The sequence below is a fragment of the Lathyrus oleraceus genome, chromosome 1 (genome assembly GCF_024323335.1).
Source record: "Lathyrus oleraceus cultivar Zhongwan6 chromosome 1, CAAS_Psat_ZW6_1.0, whole genome shotgun sequence".
Lineage (NCBI taxonomy): Eukaryota > Viridiplantae > Streptophyta > Magnoliopsida > Fabales > Fabaceae > Lathyrus > Lathyrus oleraceus.
In genome coordinates, this window is record NC_066579.1 from 290610869 (window position 1) to 290627220 (window position 16352).

General features: G+C 36.5%; 1 protein-coding gene, 1 long non-coding RNA gene and 1 other non-coding gene across 3 annotated transcripts in view; 2 read left to right on the forward strand and 1 right to left on the reverse strand.

The window, feature by feature from the left end:
- The window catches only part of LOC127131014 (uncharacterized), a 49714-nt gene extending 47635 nt beyond the window's left edge, over positions 1-2079 (forward strand). Inside the window, exon 2 of the long non-coding RNA XR_007806499.1 lies at positions 1733-2079. This is a non-coding gene — a long non-coding RNA (uncharacterized LOC127131014). The remainder of the gene's footprint in view (positions 1-1732) is intronic.
- A 5824-nt stretch (positions 2080-7903) lies between these two features.
- Positions 7904-11839, reverse strand: LOC127103735 (uncharacterized). The gene is made up of 3 exons (XM_051040969.1): positions 11078-11839; positions 9713-9806; positions 7904-8121 (listed from the first exon to the last, which is right to left on the reverse strand). Exons 1-3 carry the CDS (start codon positions 11837-11839, stop codon positions 7904-7906), a joined length of 1074 nt encoding a protein of 357 aa, XP_050896926.1.
- A 1125-nt stretch (positions 11840-12964) lies between these two features.
- Positions 12965-13071, forward strand: LOC127116530 (small nucleolar RNA R71). Its single transcript, XR_007801359.1, has one exon. It is a non-coding gene; the product is annotated as a small nucleolar RNA R71 (small nucleolar RNA).
- Positions 13072-16352: the final 3281 nt, after the last annotated feature.

The window sequence follows — 16352 nt, forward strand, 5'->3', positions numbered from 1 at the left end:
TTGATCGCTGTGATTCGCAAGTACACGAATAACGTCAAAGTAATATAAAAGAATATCGATCCCACATAGACCAATCGTCAATCTATCGAATACTATCGTTATGGTGTTTATCTAAGGCGGTATAAAAGAGATATTGGGTTTACAAAGTAACGGTAAATAATAAATGCAGGTAAAGACAGGTCGAATGTAATTCACGTCAGTTAAGTGATGTTTCGATTGTTTAAATAGAACTACTTATGAGGCAACATTTTCTACTCTTGAAAAGAATCCATTTAATGGGAACTGTTGCTTTGCGTATTCAGAACCGAGTTTACCCTTAAATTAAGGCCTTTTATTGTCACTTATAAAAGATGCGCAGAATGCTAAAGTAGTAAACCTATTTTTAAGAAATGAGACTCGTAAACTTAGTTGAAAAGTGATTTTGATTTGGAAAGTTTACACAAGGAGTTTACTTATTTTAAACCTATCAACGCGTCCGAAAACAGTTTCAAAAATAGTTTTTCCTTAAAGTGATAAAGATTCCTAGTTACTACGCCAGGGTGCTTTCGCACTCCTCGAATAATTTAAAATAACCAAGTTTGTTTTTAGAAAACTCAAGTTAAAAATCAAAACAGCCTTTAAAGTATTTCTACAGATTTCAATATGTGAAACATTACTTTAACCGTGATCCTTACATTCTAACCTTTAAAAGAGTTAGCCAGACATGGTAACACAAACGAACACAACGGTGTTAATCATGATGAAAAGTTTGTTTTAGAATGTGAGGCGTAGAAAGCGAGTAAAGTGCGTAAAATAAATAAAGTAAAGCGAGTTCGGAAAATAAATAAAGTAAAGCGAATGCGGAAAATAAATAAAGTAAAGCGAGTGCGGGAAAATAAATAAAATAAAAGCGATGCGGGAAATAAATAAAATAAAAGCGATACGGGAAATAAATAAAGTAAAAGCGATGCGGAAAATAAATAAAATAAAAGTGATGCAGGAAATAAATAAAATAAAAGAGATGCGGGAAATAAATAAAATAAAGCGATGCGGAAAATAAATAAAATAAAGTGATGCGAAAAATAAATAAATAAAGCGATAAATAAGAACCTGCTCCAAACGGAGGCTTTGATTCTGGTAGAAAAATAAACATCTGACTCCTGAAGCTAAAGACGACAACAACTCGAAGTGACCTAACTCAATCTCACAAAGGTGCGATAACCCCCCGATGTGACGGATTATCGCTATTACAAATGATAACTATATGCTTAGTGTTGTAAAACTAAGTTGGATGATAGAAAACAAAATGAAATGAGCTATTTATAGAGATTCTCAGCAGTTTGTAAAGACCGCGGTGCCCTCCAACTTCTCCTTAGTGGGCTTTAGTGGGAACGTGAATTCCAAAGGTGGCGCCCGCCATCCCTTCATGGCGCCCTCCATGTGAGTAAATGGGGTGAATCATGGGAACGTGGCGGTTACCTCCTAGTTGAGGGCTGGTGACTCATGGCTTCCCCTATAGCGGCCGCCATGTGTATAATTTCGCCGAAACCCCTAATTTTAGGTCTTTTTGCGTCGTTTCTTCCAAAAGTGTCCGAAAGTGCTAAATATCTGAAAACAAGAGAAAAGAGAGCATAATACAAATAAAACGATAATAAAGTCCTAATAAACATGTGAAATTTGAGTAAAAAACACGGTGTAATTCGGTGTGATCAGTGTGCCACACCTTATGCATTGCCTTGAGTTCTTTTTGCAGGTAACATGTACATGAAACATGGTGGTTGAACCAAAGTATGCAACATAACCTCAAGATGGGGTTTTGGATTATCATGTACAAAATACAAGCATTCAAGGATCAATGATCAAAGAATGGAGGTTAGGGATGGAAATAGGATTAGGGTTAGGAAAATTAGGGTTTTGGATAGTTGGGTTGACTTTGGTCAAAGTTTACCAAAAAGTCAAAGTTTCCCAAAAAGTCAATTTTTGACCAAAGTCAACATTTGGTCAGAGTTCAAATTTTATAATTTTCTCATGTAATGGACATCTTTATGCTTTGTGTAATGGAATTTGAAGTTTTTGTGAATGAAATGGATTGGATATGAATTGAATCTTGTATATGAACATGTTTGTATGGAATTTTGAATTTAATCATGACTTGGAACTTGTATGGAATTTGAATATTATGAACCATTGTATATGAAATGAACCAACTTGGCATGAAATGAAATGGACATGACTTAAGTACTAATTGTATACTAAGGGTATTGTAAAAACATAATTCCTCAATTATGCGGTCCCAAGCATCCCTCTTATGAAAACCAATATGAATCATACTATTATGCCCAAACTTAACTTACTCATCCTCTTTTTTTGTCCCTTTTCATTCTAGCGTAATCACATTAAGCCCATTATCCTTTCAAACTCATAGTAGGAAAATCTGTTAGTGACTATGATCTTATTTTTTTTATTTTCTTGTGCACTTTGGCTTAATTCATTATCAAACTGAAGGACTAGATAACTTTGGCCTAAATGATCGGGTAACGGTCACCTAACTTAGAAGGAACATTCCCTTTTTTATTCATTTTTCTTTTAAGCTCATAATCATTCACCTATTTGCATCAACTTCCCTATGTAGTGTGTGCTTAGGATGGTGTTGGTTGCGTAGATAAACTACTTAAAGATTATTATAGAATGAGAACTCAAGGCTATGACCATAATAGGTGCTCAAATTGATATCCATATTTGAGAGGCTTGAGGTGTTGTAACGATACCGATTTTGTAACAAATTTTCCAAAGTCTTCTCAATTTAACCTCTATTTCACCTGTAGCCTATATACTTTCTAATCATGCAATAGATTTCAAGTATTATAAAGAATTTTTGTGTATGGCTCAAGAAACTGGGAGAATCAATAAACAACAAGAAACCAAGCATAAAGAGTCGAAAACACATCCATTGACTCAACAAACATAACAATTAAACTAAAAAAATAGTAAAATCCTAATTAACATGAAATAAACTGGAAAAACGGTAAATCTAACTAGAAAGCAATAAAAAGGAGAAAAAATAAAGTTCCTCCCCCACACTTGAACCAAACATTCTCCTCAATATTTTGATATAAGTGGGAAAAGTAAAAAAAACATGGCTAAATTAATATTTGTCTCGGCCTCTGGTTTGTCCATAATGAGGAGGTGGCAGTGGCATACCTATACCACGCATATAATGCAACATATCCTCTATAAGGTTATCACATTGGATCTGATGCTGAAAATCTCTAGAGTCTCTATCCTCTAGCCCCATCTATAACCCATGTACTTGTTCGATCATGTATGTTATCATATGCTCACTCCACCCTGCAGATTATGTTGTTGCTCTTGTAACAGATGTATGTGTTCCATAATGTCTACCTGTTGCTGGTGCATAACTTTGAACACCTGGTCACGTTCGACATCAATGTCATTCTGATGGTGCATCTAGTGAAGGACATCATCTGGTGTGGTCTAGATAGAAATATAGTCATACTCTTCTTGAGACTGATGCCCATATGAGGTACCTGCAAAAGTGTTAGAGAAAAATGGTGTAGTGTGTGAAGATGAAACATGAATATGGGGGAATGATGTGGGGGTGGCTCGTGTACTGGAGATCCTCAGTACCGACATTCAGATTATAAATCCAATTAGCCGTATTTTGCACATCTGTATGGTTCAGGCAAGGTAAGACAACATTAGGAACCTCTATGTTACCAATCATTAATGATATCTCCCATCCCTCCTATTTTTAATCAATCACATATGGCGGCATGCAGGGATATCTAGAAGACGTACGTGTAGAGGTTCAAGTGTAGCAAGCCCCACTTCTAAGCCTAAAGTGCGAGCTATGGAGGTTATCACTCCTCCAAAAGAAATTGACCTCTTTTTAGCAGTGCAAACTGCTTACATATGGGCCTGCATAAACGGGGTTGAATTAACCCGTGTAGGTTCAAAAACAGAATGAATATAAAACAACTCTTTTGCATTAATCCTATTATTATTCTCCCGACCAAAAATGGAATGTGCCAAAATCTGGTGAAAATAACGTATGACCAGGTTATGGACATGAGTCATTATTGCCCTCAAAGCTATCAACAAGGTTAGTAGTTAATTATTCCAAAAATTGACCAAATTTATGTGCCCAATCAGTGTCTAACGGGGTTTCACAAACAAACACTCACCATATGGAAACTACAACGTGGTTAGCAATATGATTATGACTAAATTGATATTCTTTATTAAACATGAAAAAATTGATTATGTTTAATGTGCTAGCTCTCATTATCTGTGTTGTGTAAAAAAGAGAGTTTAGAAACTTTAAGGTAAGTCTAGCATAAGTGGGGCTATTTCATGCACAAAAATGTGATAAACCTAACTTATTCAACATCCAATGCACACTATCATAAGGTCCTGAGGTACATAAACAAGAATCGTTAGCATACCTTGTCAGAACAATTTCCCAATTCAGAAGAGCTTCATATTTCCTTCTCTGCTTCTCACCGTCTCTTCCATCCTGAAATACAATACCATTAAAATCAGCATCTCCTTACTGAGCCATTATTGAGAGTTTGAAAAAAAGAAGTGGTGTTTGAGGAGGTAAGTTTGTGAGTAAGAATGGTGGAAGTGGGAGAAATTGAGGTTTAGTATGAGTTTGGGTTTATGTAGAAGTAGTGGAGTGGAATTTGGAAGAGGGAAAGATTTGAGGTTTGACGGTTTTTTGAAAGGTTTTAGAAAAAGAGATAGTAATTACAAGTGGGTGTAGTGAAAGAATGAATACGAGTAGGTGGAAGTTGGAAAGATGAAGTTTGAAAGGCAAAGGGGGTTTTAATTATGATTTTTGCGTGGTCAAAGTTCATGGAGAATGCCATGACCCTGTGGCAGACACCATGGGTTTTAAAAACAGGCTTCTATGCTTTTTAAGCCCATGGAGAACTCTATGAGTTCATGGGGAATGCCATGGACCTATCATATGCGTTTTTTAGTGATTTTTGGGGCTTTCATTTGCTTTTGGTCCTATTTAAGGGTTAATAGAGCATAATTCTGGAAAAAAATTTAAAGAAATAAAATAGAAAATGAGAAAATAATTTTTTTAAATGAATAGAATAAAAATTCCGTAGGTTGCCTCCCACGCAACGCTTTGTTTAATGTTGATAGCTCGACGACTGAAAATTAAAATGTAATTGCAAAAAACGAATAAAATTGAAAATTAAAAAGCGAGAAATATATCCTCCCCCACACTTAAACGAAACATTGACCTCAATGTTTCCGTGAAAGAGAAAGGAGAGGGTAAACCAAGGAAAACATCAATTCCCACAATGCCAGGTTGTAGGACCCATTGTTATGCGTAAGGAATAAATCTCTTGAAATAGGTGGCCTATTTTCTCTCCCATTCTGTTAGTTTGATCTTGGAGCGCTTGGCAAAGAGTTGTGACTTCATGTCAAAGGGTGTTGAGCTCATAGTCAAAATTATGCCCTTGTGGATTGGGAAGACCTGCAGAAGAAGATGATGAAGAAATATCTGACGGAGGCGTTGGTTGGTATTCAGGCTCAGGAGGGGTTTGAGGTGGTTCAGGTGCCTCTCCTTGACCCTCTAACTGGTATAGCCAGTTTTCACAGTTGTGGACACTTTTTTGTTCACGGTTCAGGAGGTAAAAGCAGTGGATAACTTCACCATGAATCAGTAGATCAAATTCATTCAGCCTTTTAACCCTTATCAGTTGCCTATTCAAGCACTAGTTAATATCTATTAGTGTAAATTGTCTCATAGGGGCTAGATGAGTTACTTGGTTACAAAGTTCAATGGCTAAGGCTATGGAGGTAACAATGCCACCAACATGAATGTATCCTCTTGTTGAATTTTCTATAGTTTTCATATTAGCAAGCAAGAACGTTGCAAAGTGGACTGGACGAGATTGAAAAACACTAAACATGATAAATAATTCTTCTTTACTAACAATGTCAGTGTTTTCACTCTTCCTAGATAAAGTTTCTGCTAAGACCATCTGGAAGATTCTAATAGTTTAGTTATGAATGATGGTAGCATTCATCCTCTCATAGTATGGTGGGGCTTCCATGGTGATGCTACCCTAAAAATTATCGAGTTCATATTACATGAAGTTATCGCCTGGTACTTTAGTGAATATGTCTTGGCCAGACTAGAATCCTAACATCTCACATATATTCATTATGATTGAAGGTATAATCGTGCCCAGAAAGTCTAAAGATAGTTCTACCTTTGTCCCTACCTACTCCTCTGTGAGGATAATAATTGAAGGAACTAAGAAACTCTAATGTGATATTCTAGAAGGTGTCATGTCGGGCAACTGAGAACTGGTACCAGTTGATCTAATTGAACATATATCTAAGGTTGTCTCTTAGGCCAAGGCCTCTAGGCATTGAAAATCAAGATACCTGGTTGGAGAAATAGTTCTTTGTGATAAGAATTTATAGCGCCTCCTATGGTCGTCATCCTTGAAAATGATCCTCTGGTTGTCAATGTGTTGTATTCTCAAATAATCGTTAGTAGAAAAATGATATGGAGAATGAGAGTGACCTGAAAATGAAACACGGACAATGTTAGTGATTTGTCAACAAGGTTTATTTTTCCGCTTATCTTATTTGGAAGGTGAAAAGAAAATAAATATGTGGGTTACCTCTCACGCATCACTTTGTTTTACTTTGTTAGCTTAACGTGCTTTTAAATTCATTCCTCGGACTTACTAGCAGGGGGCTCATCTAGTTTTAAGTTATCATAGTAGTTTATTTCTTCTTCATTACGATAGTGTTTAAGGATCTTCCCGTTCACTATGAACGACCTAGTTGATTTAATCCAGATTTTAACTACTCCAGACTGCATTACTTTTGTTACTTCAAATGGTCCCGACCATCGGAAGCGAAGCTTCCTTGGGAAAACTCTCAATCTGGAGTTGAAGAGAAGTACTGGCTCCCCTTCTGCAAAATCTCTTCTATTGATGCGCTTGTCATGCCATTTCTTAGTTATCTCTTTATATATCTGGGAAATCTCATAGGAATCTAATCTTACTTCTTATAACTCATGCATATCTAATATTCTTTTTCCATCAGCAACTTTATAGTCCATATTTAGGGTCTTAACGGCCCAATAAGCCTTATGTTCAAGCTCGACTGGTAGATGACATGATTTTCCATACACAAGTTTAAACGGTGTAATTTCTATGGGAATTTTGTAGGTTGTCCTATATACCCATAGTGCCTCATTAAGCTTACCTGACCAATCCTTTCTAGAGGTTGCAACGATTTTCTCTAGTATTTGTTTAATTTCCCTTTTGGAAACTTCTACTTGTCTGCTCGTGTGAGGGTGGTGAGGTGTAGTTATTCTATGTCACACTCCATACTTTTGTAACAGCTTCTCAAATATTTTGGATATGAAGTGTGATCCTCCATCACTTGTTAATAACCTTGTTACACTAAATCAAGGGAAAATATTATTCTTAAATATTTTAATTACCACTCGTGCATCATTTGTAGGAGAGGCAATGACATCTATCCATTTAGATACATAATCTACTGCCACGAGTATGTACTTGTTTCCCATTGAGGATGAGAAAGGACCCATGAAATCAATTCCCCAAACATCAAAGACCTCTACATATAATATGTTATTCAATGACATCTCATATCGTCGGAAAATGTTTCTGGTGCGTTGGCAACAGTCATAGCTCACGACCATAGTATGGACATTGCGCCATTTGTTAGGCCAATAAAGGTCTGCTTGAAGAATTTCCGCGTATCTCTTTGATGTACTAGCATGTGCTCCACAAGGAGAGTCGTGACAGTGGTTCATGATACTCTGAATATCCTCCTCAGGAACACAACGTTGAAAGTTACCATCGACTCCTCTTTTGAAAAGGAGGGGTTCATCCTAATAGAATTTTTTTAAATCGTGGAAGAATCTCTTCTTCTGTTGGTAGGTCATATCTGGAGGTAGAACTCCGGCTGCTAGGTAGTTTATGAAGTCAGCATACCATGGTACAATGGTTAGGGCCAATGCAGCTTCTTCCTTCATTTTGTCCTTAATCTTTATGTATTTGCTTTTAAGATAACCAGCACAGTGATCATATCTAAGTCCTTCGATTTCAGCTGACGCAAACAGTCTATTATAGGTAAAATAGTCATTAATGGGCACATGTTCTAGCTTAATATTGTCCAGTCTTGGCAGGTGGTCAACTACCACGTTTTTAGTTCCCTTACATGTTCTGTGTAAATAATTATTTTAGCTCATACTAATTAAGAATGGAATTTGTCAATAGTCAATACCACATCTAAGAGTTCCTTTTTGGTTATGGCATAATTCATTTGAGTTACATATAGGGTTATGCTTTCATAATAAATGACATGAAGTTTCTTATCTTTCTGTTATCCTAGGATAGCGTCTACGACGTAATAACTTGCATCACACATGATCTCAAATGGTTGACTCCAATTAGGAGGTTGCATAATTGATCGGAAAAATAGCAAGTGTACTATTTTATCTGTTATAGTAATAAAGGGGAAATTCCATGAATGTCGATCTCAAGGACTACAAGTCAATATCTAGTTCAGATTATCGTTCAATTAAACAAAAACTATTGTTGGGGGTCTTTAGATTCAGATAAAAAACAAAGGCAAAAGAAAATAATACTATAAAAATAAGGGTTTGCAAGGTAAGAGGAACAATGCCAGGGAAGGTGTATGATTTTCTCTTGTAACAACTCTGAGTCACTATTGCTTTAACAAATATCAATTACTACCAGTTCTCAAGGGTATTTTCTCCTAAGTCCTTGGTGAGAAAAACTTAAATCATTCTACCCTAATTTCTATGTCCATAGGAAATTAGGGTGAGGTTAAGCTTTATTCTATCAAGAATGCTCTTATTCATACAGGGTATCTCTAGTCCTAGGTGATTTCTACTACAAAGTAATCTTATGAAAACCTTACCAATGGCGGTCCATCCTAATTGATAACCATACAATAATCTCGATTGGTCTGAAAGAGAAAGCATTAAGCAAATCAATATATTACCGTAAAACAATATTATAAATGCAATCATACACTCAAAGTCATTCCAATTCTAAATCAGGGACACCCCCTAGCATTGAGGGGTTTAGCTACTCATATTGTTCAAAATAAATTCAAGATAAAAAATACATATTACAAGTAATTGGATGACTTGAATCTTCAATCACTTCCGCTCATGAAAACCTTCCGCTCTCCGAATTCCTTGATCTCTGTAATCCTTGATCGTATGACAATTTTGTGTTTGCCTCGTTCCAAGATGATCTTTTCTCTTGTAGAAACTCTCCTAATATAGTGAAAAATCCTTAGGCAAATGGTGGAAATCTCCAAAACGTCCCTGCAACTCAAGCCCGATTAAAAGCCCAAAAACTGGAAAAATATGCGCCCGGGATGACACGACCCGTGTCAGTTGACACAGGTGGCTGTGTCAGCTCTCTACTTTTCCTGGAACGCCAAAGGTGCTCTTCCATGCCCCCAGGTGACCTGACACAGGCCGTGTCAGCTGACACGGGCGGCCGTGTCAGGCCTCTGTCTTGGTTCTTCTTGGGTTGTGTTGCCTTGTTCCTGACACGACCCGTATCAGGTGACACGGGTGGCCGTGTCAGGTGACACGGGTGGCCGTGTCAGGCCTCCCATGTTGAGAATTTTTCTTTCCTCGACTGCTGGAACTTCTCACTGTCTCGCATCGATTCCCTCATATCTTCTACCTGAACCTGGAGGACATCACCACAGACAACCAACATATAAAATCGCGAAAACATACAATAAAACTGAAAATTAATAAAAATGCTTAAATAACATACGAAAATGAAAATTAACTTTAAAGGTACCATAATGCCTGCACAGTGTCCCCAAATCTTTGGTTTCTTGTCGGATAAGCGACGAAAACATAGTGAAAATGGTGACCGATCCATAATAGGTGCAGAGATCAAGGCGTGTTTAAGGAGATTAAATGACTCAAGGAATTTTTCGTTGAAGATAAATTCAACATATCTCATCAAGTGGCTAGTTAAAGATTTAGTTATCTTAGAGAAATCCTTAATAAAATGTCGATAAAATCCGGTGTGTCCAAGAAAATTACAGACTTCTCTGACCGTCTTAGGTGGTTGGAGGTTCTCAATAACTTCGATTTTTTCTTTGTCAACCTCTATTCCTCTCTCAGATATTATGTGTCCCAAAACTATACCTTTGTTTACCATGAAATGGAACTTCTCCCAATTAAGGACTAAGTTTACCTTTATGCAACTTTCTAGTACGTTTTCTAAATTAGCAAGGCACCCTTCAAAGCTTGATCTGCATATGGAAAAATCATCCATATATACTTCCATGATATCATCTACGAAGTCTATGGATATCTCCATCATACATCTCTGGAAGGTCGCGGGAGCATTGCATAATTTGAATGGCATTCGACGGTAAGCGAATGTTCTATAAGGACATGTGAAGGTAATCTTCTCCTGGTCATCTGGATGAATTGGTATTTGGAAAAATCCTGAGTAACTGTCTAAGTAACAAAAATATGAGTGTCTAGCCAAACGTTAAAGCATTTGACCAATGAATGGATGGGGGAAATGATCCTTCTGGGGTTGCTTTGTTTAGATTTCTATAATCAATACGCACTCGCCATCCAGTCTCTATGAGTTTTGCTATAAATTCTCCTTTTTCATTATGAACTACCATAACACCTCCTTTTAGGTACGACATGCACTAGAATAACCCATTGAATGTCCGAGATCGGATAAATTATTCTAGCTTCAAGCAGTTTCATCACTTCCTTTCTTAATACATCACTCATGATAGGGTTAATCCTCCACTGATTCTCTCTAGAGGCTTTAGATTCCTCTTCTAGCATAATTCGATGCATACACATTGAGGGGCTTATCCCTTTTAGACCATAAATATTTTAGCCTAAAGCAATATGATACTTTTTCAACACTACCAAGAGATTCTTAGTCTCGTCTTAATCAAGATTTACATTAACTATTATTGGACGATCAAGGTGTCCATCTTGACACTCTTATCTTAGATTTTTGGGTAGTACCTTAAGTTCTACTGAAGGTTTCTTAAGGCTTGGCATAGGATCAGGTGTAAGTGCAAGACATTCTCTTAAGCTATCATCAGTATTTGGGCGGTCATATTCGGCCACATCTTCTTCTAGCATAACTTCAGCTGGAAGTTTGATCAGTTCCTTAATAGGAGATGCTCGTTCATATGCTAATTTTGTTATGCATTCGTCAATAATATCTATGAAACAACAAGTGTCATTTATAGTTGGAGCTTTAAGAAATTGGGAAAGAATAAAATCAAGTTTCTCTTCACCTACTTCGAATGTTAGTTTCCCTTGTTTTACATCTATTATCGCACTTGCAGTGGATAAGAAAGGTCTTCCTAATATGATAAGTATATTAGAGTCTTCCTTTATATCCATCACTATGAAATCTGTAGGAATATAGAATTGGCCAATACGCACTGGAATATTTTCCATCATTTCTACAGGGTATTTAATGGAGCGGTCGGCTAACTGAAGGGACATCCTCGTAGGTCTTAAGTCTCCTAAGTTTAGCTTCTCACAAATCGAAAGGGGCATTAGACTTACGCTAGCTCCTAAGTCACAAAGATACTTGTCAATGACAAACTTACCTATCACATATGGAATAGAAAAACTACCAGGGTATTTCAGTTTTTGGGGTATGTTGTTTTGGATAATGGTGCTACACTCTGCAGTGAGTGCCATTGTCTCGTCATCTTCAAGTTTCTTTTTATTGGACATGATTTCCTTAAAGAACTTGGTGTAAGAGGGCATTTGTGTAATGGCTTATGTGAAAGGTATAGTAATATGAAGTTGTTTTAGAAGCTCTATGAATTTCTTGAACTGTCTCTCATTCTTTGATTTGGAGACCCTTTGAGGGTATCATACTTTTGGTTTATAAGGAGGTGAAGGCACATATGACTTCTCTTTTTCAATAGTTTCATTGGTTTTGGTTGTCTCCCCATTATCAGCTTTATGTAGTTCTCCTAGGCTCTCGTCAACTACTTTCACTGGTTTTCTCTCAACTTTCCTATACATCGCAGGGTCTGAAATTCTTGGGTCAACAGGCTCATCTAGTTCCGTCCTACTTTGTAGTGTGATGGCGTTAGGATGGCCTTTTGAGTTGGGTTGGGTTGGCATGGAAATGTGTCAGCAGTAGCCGCTTATTATTGGGCTACTTGAGAGATTTGTGTCTTAAGCATCTTGTTATGTGTAGCCATGGTGTTAACCTTGTTTGCCAATTGTCTCACCAGATTATTTGTGTGTGAACATTTTGGTTCATAAATTCTTTATTTTGCTAGGTTTCGGTTGCAATGAAGTTCTCCATCATAAGTTCCAAATTTGATTTTCTAGGAACAAATGGAGTAGCGGTAACTCCCTTTTGGAAATTTTGAGGTGTTGTTGGTGATGGACTAGGAGCAAACAACACATTGTTGTTTTGTTGGAAAATTTTGGATGATTTCTCCATCCAGGATTATAGGTGTTTGAATAGGGATTTCCTTGTGCATAGTTAACTTGGTCTGGCACAATCCCTATCAAAAGTTGACAATCAGTGGTCACATGTCCTTGCATTCTACAAATCTCATAGTTTGGAGTTACAGTAGATACGGTAGCTGGATGGGTAATGGTAATTTGTTAGTCTTTTGAGTGAGTGCGTCGATCTTAGCACTCACATGATCTAATCCATTTACTTTGAACATGCCTCTCTTTTGTGGTGTTTTCTCTACTTGAGCATATTCAGTTCCCCATAGATAATGGTTCTGGGCCATGTTCTGAATAAGCTGGTAAGCTTCATTGAAGGGTTTATCTATTAAAGCACCGCTAGCTACATCATTTATGGCCATTCTTGTGATATAGAGTAAACCATTATAGAATGTATGGATGATGAGACATTTCTCTAGACTGTGATGAGGACATAGTCTCATCATGTCCTTATATTGTTCCCAAGCTTTAAAAAGTGATTCTCCTTCTGTCTGTCTGAAGGTAGTTATGTGTTTTTTTAGCACTGTTGTTTTGCTCAGAGGAAAATATCAGGCTAAGAATTCCTTCTTTAGTTCGTTCCAAGTAGTGGTGGAGTTTGAAGGTATAGACTGTAGCCAAGATCTGGCTCTATCTCTTAGGGAAAAAGGAAAAAAAACGTAAGTGAATTGCTTATGGATGTAAGTTATTACTCTTTAACGTGTCTGCATGTTGTATAAACACCGACAAATGAAGATTTAGGTCCTTAGTGGGATTTCTTGAGAACTGGTTCTATTGCACGATTTGCAGTAGAAAAGGTTTCAATTCGAAGTTGCTCGCCTGGATTTCATATGGAACAATGCTTGAGTTCTACTCATCTTGAGATGGGACTGCGAAGTCCTTAAGAGGACGGATATCTGGTTTAGCCATATGATCAAATATGGCTCTAAGTTCTCGTATTCGACGTTTGAGGTGAATGAAATGCTCGATTTCATAAAACAGTTGTTCTAACTCGTCTCCAGTTGAGCGAGTGTTAGGCTGATAGAAGAAAAAAATATAGAAATACATTAGTCTATACGTTGCTAAAAACTTGACTATTGTGTGATATCAGCAAGTGCACTGAACAATCAATTATAGTAAAAAAATTGTAGAACCCACAAAGACCAATATTAACCGTTTGTTATCTTTTGTCGCTTTGTAAATCTAAGGTTATCGAAAAATTGTTTTGTTTGAGGACGGATCTAAAAAAATAGTTTGAGAATTAAATTAAATAGAGACCAAAATGTAATTTTTGGGTACCTTCAGGACTCAGATAAATTTCAACATTTCGTTTGGTTTTAAAAATCATTTTCGGAGGAATTAATAATTTAAAAACACTACTCACTTTCACGCAGCCTGTGTTATGTTTCGAAACCGTAGTTATCTGCTGCCGCTCCACAAGTTACAATTTTGAAACAATTTTTTAAAACCGATAAGTCCTAATTAATTAATAAAGCACTGTAGTTGTTTCTAGAAATTAAAAATGCAAATTTTATGATCGGATACCACTTTCACACTTTCGCGCTGAAACCAATATTTGAGTGCTTTCATTGTTGTGCAAAGCTTTTGACTTTTAGAAATAAAATTTAGAACTAGAAAAATAATTTAATATTGAAAATCAGTGTCAATGTAATTTACCGAGTCTCTTCAGAATAATAGTCCTTACATTTTGGGCTCTAAGAGCTTAGCCGGACATGGTTATAGGAAACATATTGTTATTTAATGAATATATTAGACTGAACATAAAAAAATTCAAGTTGAAACTAAATAGTGCAAATTTATACTGAAAATAAATAGCAGCAACTGTCATACCCTCAAATTTTCCATACCCCATATCACCTTCTTAAACCCTAATCCATGAGTATACATACCACATATGCCATCTCATATGCATCTATACTTAAGAATCCACAAATTCAAGGCATGAGATTCATCTGTGAAGATTCAAGATCCTTAGGCCACTATTAAGGTGTGCCCAAACCACCTTAACCCTAATTCCATCCTTAAGCATCCCACAAAGCTTGGAGGATCATTCAAGGCATCTCACTCACTCCTCAAACCCAATTTGGATGGTGAGTCCCCTTTGAAGAAGCTTCAAGATTTATCTGGTAATCCAAGGATCAAGCCCTAGTTCATGACCCACCTTTGGCTTGTACAAGTCATGGTTCACCATGGATCTTGTCCATGCCATTGATGACCCCTCAAATCTAAAGTTTTTTCATGCCCTATACCTCTTAAACATCTTAATGTGACCCTTGCATCTCAAACCCTAATTCATTTGGCTTTGGTTCTTGACAAAACTTGTGGCTCAAGAAACTCTAATTTGGGGATCCTTCAACCATTAACCTTGCTTCATTTTGATCATCCAATCACCCTACTATAGCGGGAAATTCATGATCATCAAGCTATTGCCAAGCTAGAGATCAAATAACAAGAGTCGTCACCGCGCTTTTATTGTTTCCAAGGGAAAAGGGAAAAAGTACGAACAAAACCGAAAAAGTAAGAAGTTTTCAAATAAAAACTAATAAAAGTCATAGATCACAGGTAAGGGGGTTGGTTACACAGAGGGAAGGTGTTAGCACCCAAAGTGTCCTAGGTACTCCTAGGGAGCCCTTTTTGTGTGCATATGTATTTTGTACAAAGTGATGTTTACAAACAAATAGAATGGGGGGTGAAAAAAGAATTCATTAATTATATTTTTTTATGTTTGACAAGATCTTCAGACTTGTGCCTACGTACCAATATAAAAATGAGGGATCAAAACCTCGTAGTTCGTGATACAAATTTCAAAATGGATGCATTGCTTTTAACAAAATTTAAGTTTGAAAGGCACAAAGGCCTAAAATGGTTTGAATGAGTTAGTTCTTTTTGGCTTTTTGAAAGTTTAAGTCAAGTATAGTTAAGTTTATTTACAAGTTTGATTTAAGAAAATAAGTTTGAAAATGCAATGGCATAAGGCCAAAGTTTCTATCTTTTTTTTTTGCAAAAGTGGTCAAAGTTTAGAACAAAAATAGTTCACACAAAGAAGATTTTGAAAATGGAGGGAGAGATTTTGAAATTAAAGAAATGGGGAGAAGATGAAGAGACTACCCTATGCACAAAATTTAAAAGTTTAGAGTTGAAAAGATCTGACCAAGTGGGTAGCAATCCAATAGACAAGAATGTCAATAGACCCAGAATTCCCTTTGACTTTTAGAATCAAGCAACACACTAATGCACAATTATATTATCTTGAAGAGCAAGGCATCAAATAAAGATGGCCTCATCCAACCTTATCCCTTCCATGATCTTCTTCAAAATATCCCATGTAACAGATGAATTCCACAAGTCACAGGTTCAAAATAACAGCTTCACAATGATCATGTTGCAGATGAATCCTAGAGAGGTCTTCAAGGATGTATCAAATGAATTTCAAATTGCAAGCACTTGGTTCTTCAACAAATTGGCATTGGCCAAGTCCTTTAGCATATGAAGGTTGCCTAGATTCTAAGTCCATTTGCTCAAGATCAAGCCAACAGTCCACTCAAAAGTTTTTTAGGGTTTTTATGACTATTATGTACATTAATGGTCAAAGACCACACAAACAAGCAAAGTATACACAAACAAAATATATCACACAATATGGTCCAAATGGACAAAGTGAAAATTACATTAACATAAACAATTAGAATGATATGAACAATGACAAATGAAATAAAATGCTAAAAGTAAATTGCATTAAAGTAAAAGCATGAAATTAAAAGTTAGTAGTTAGTAGGTTAGGAGTTAATTTTGTTTTGCTTTTGCTTTT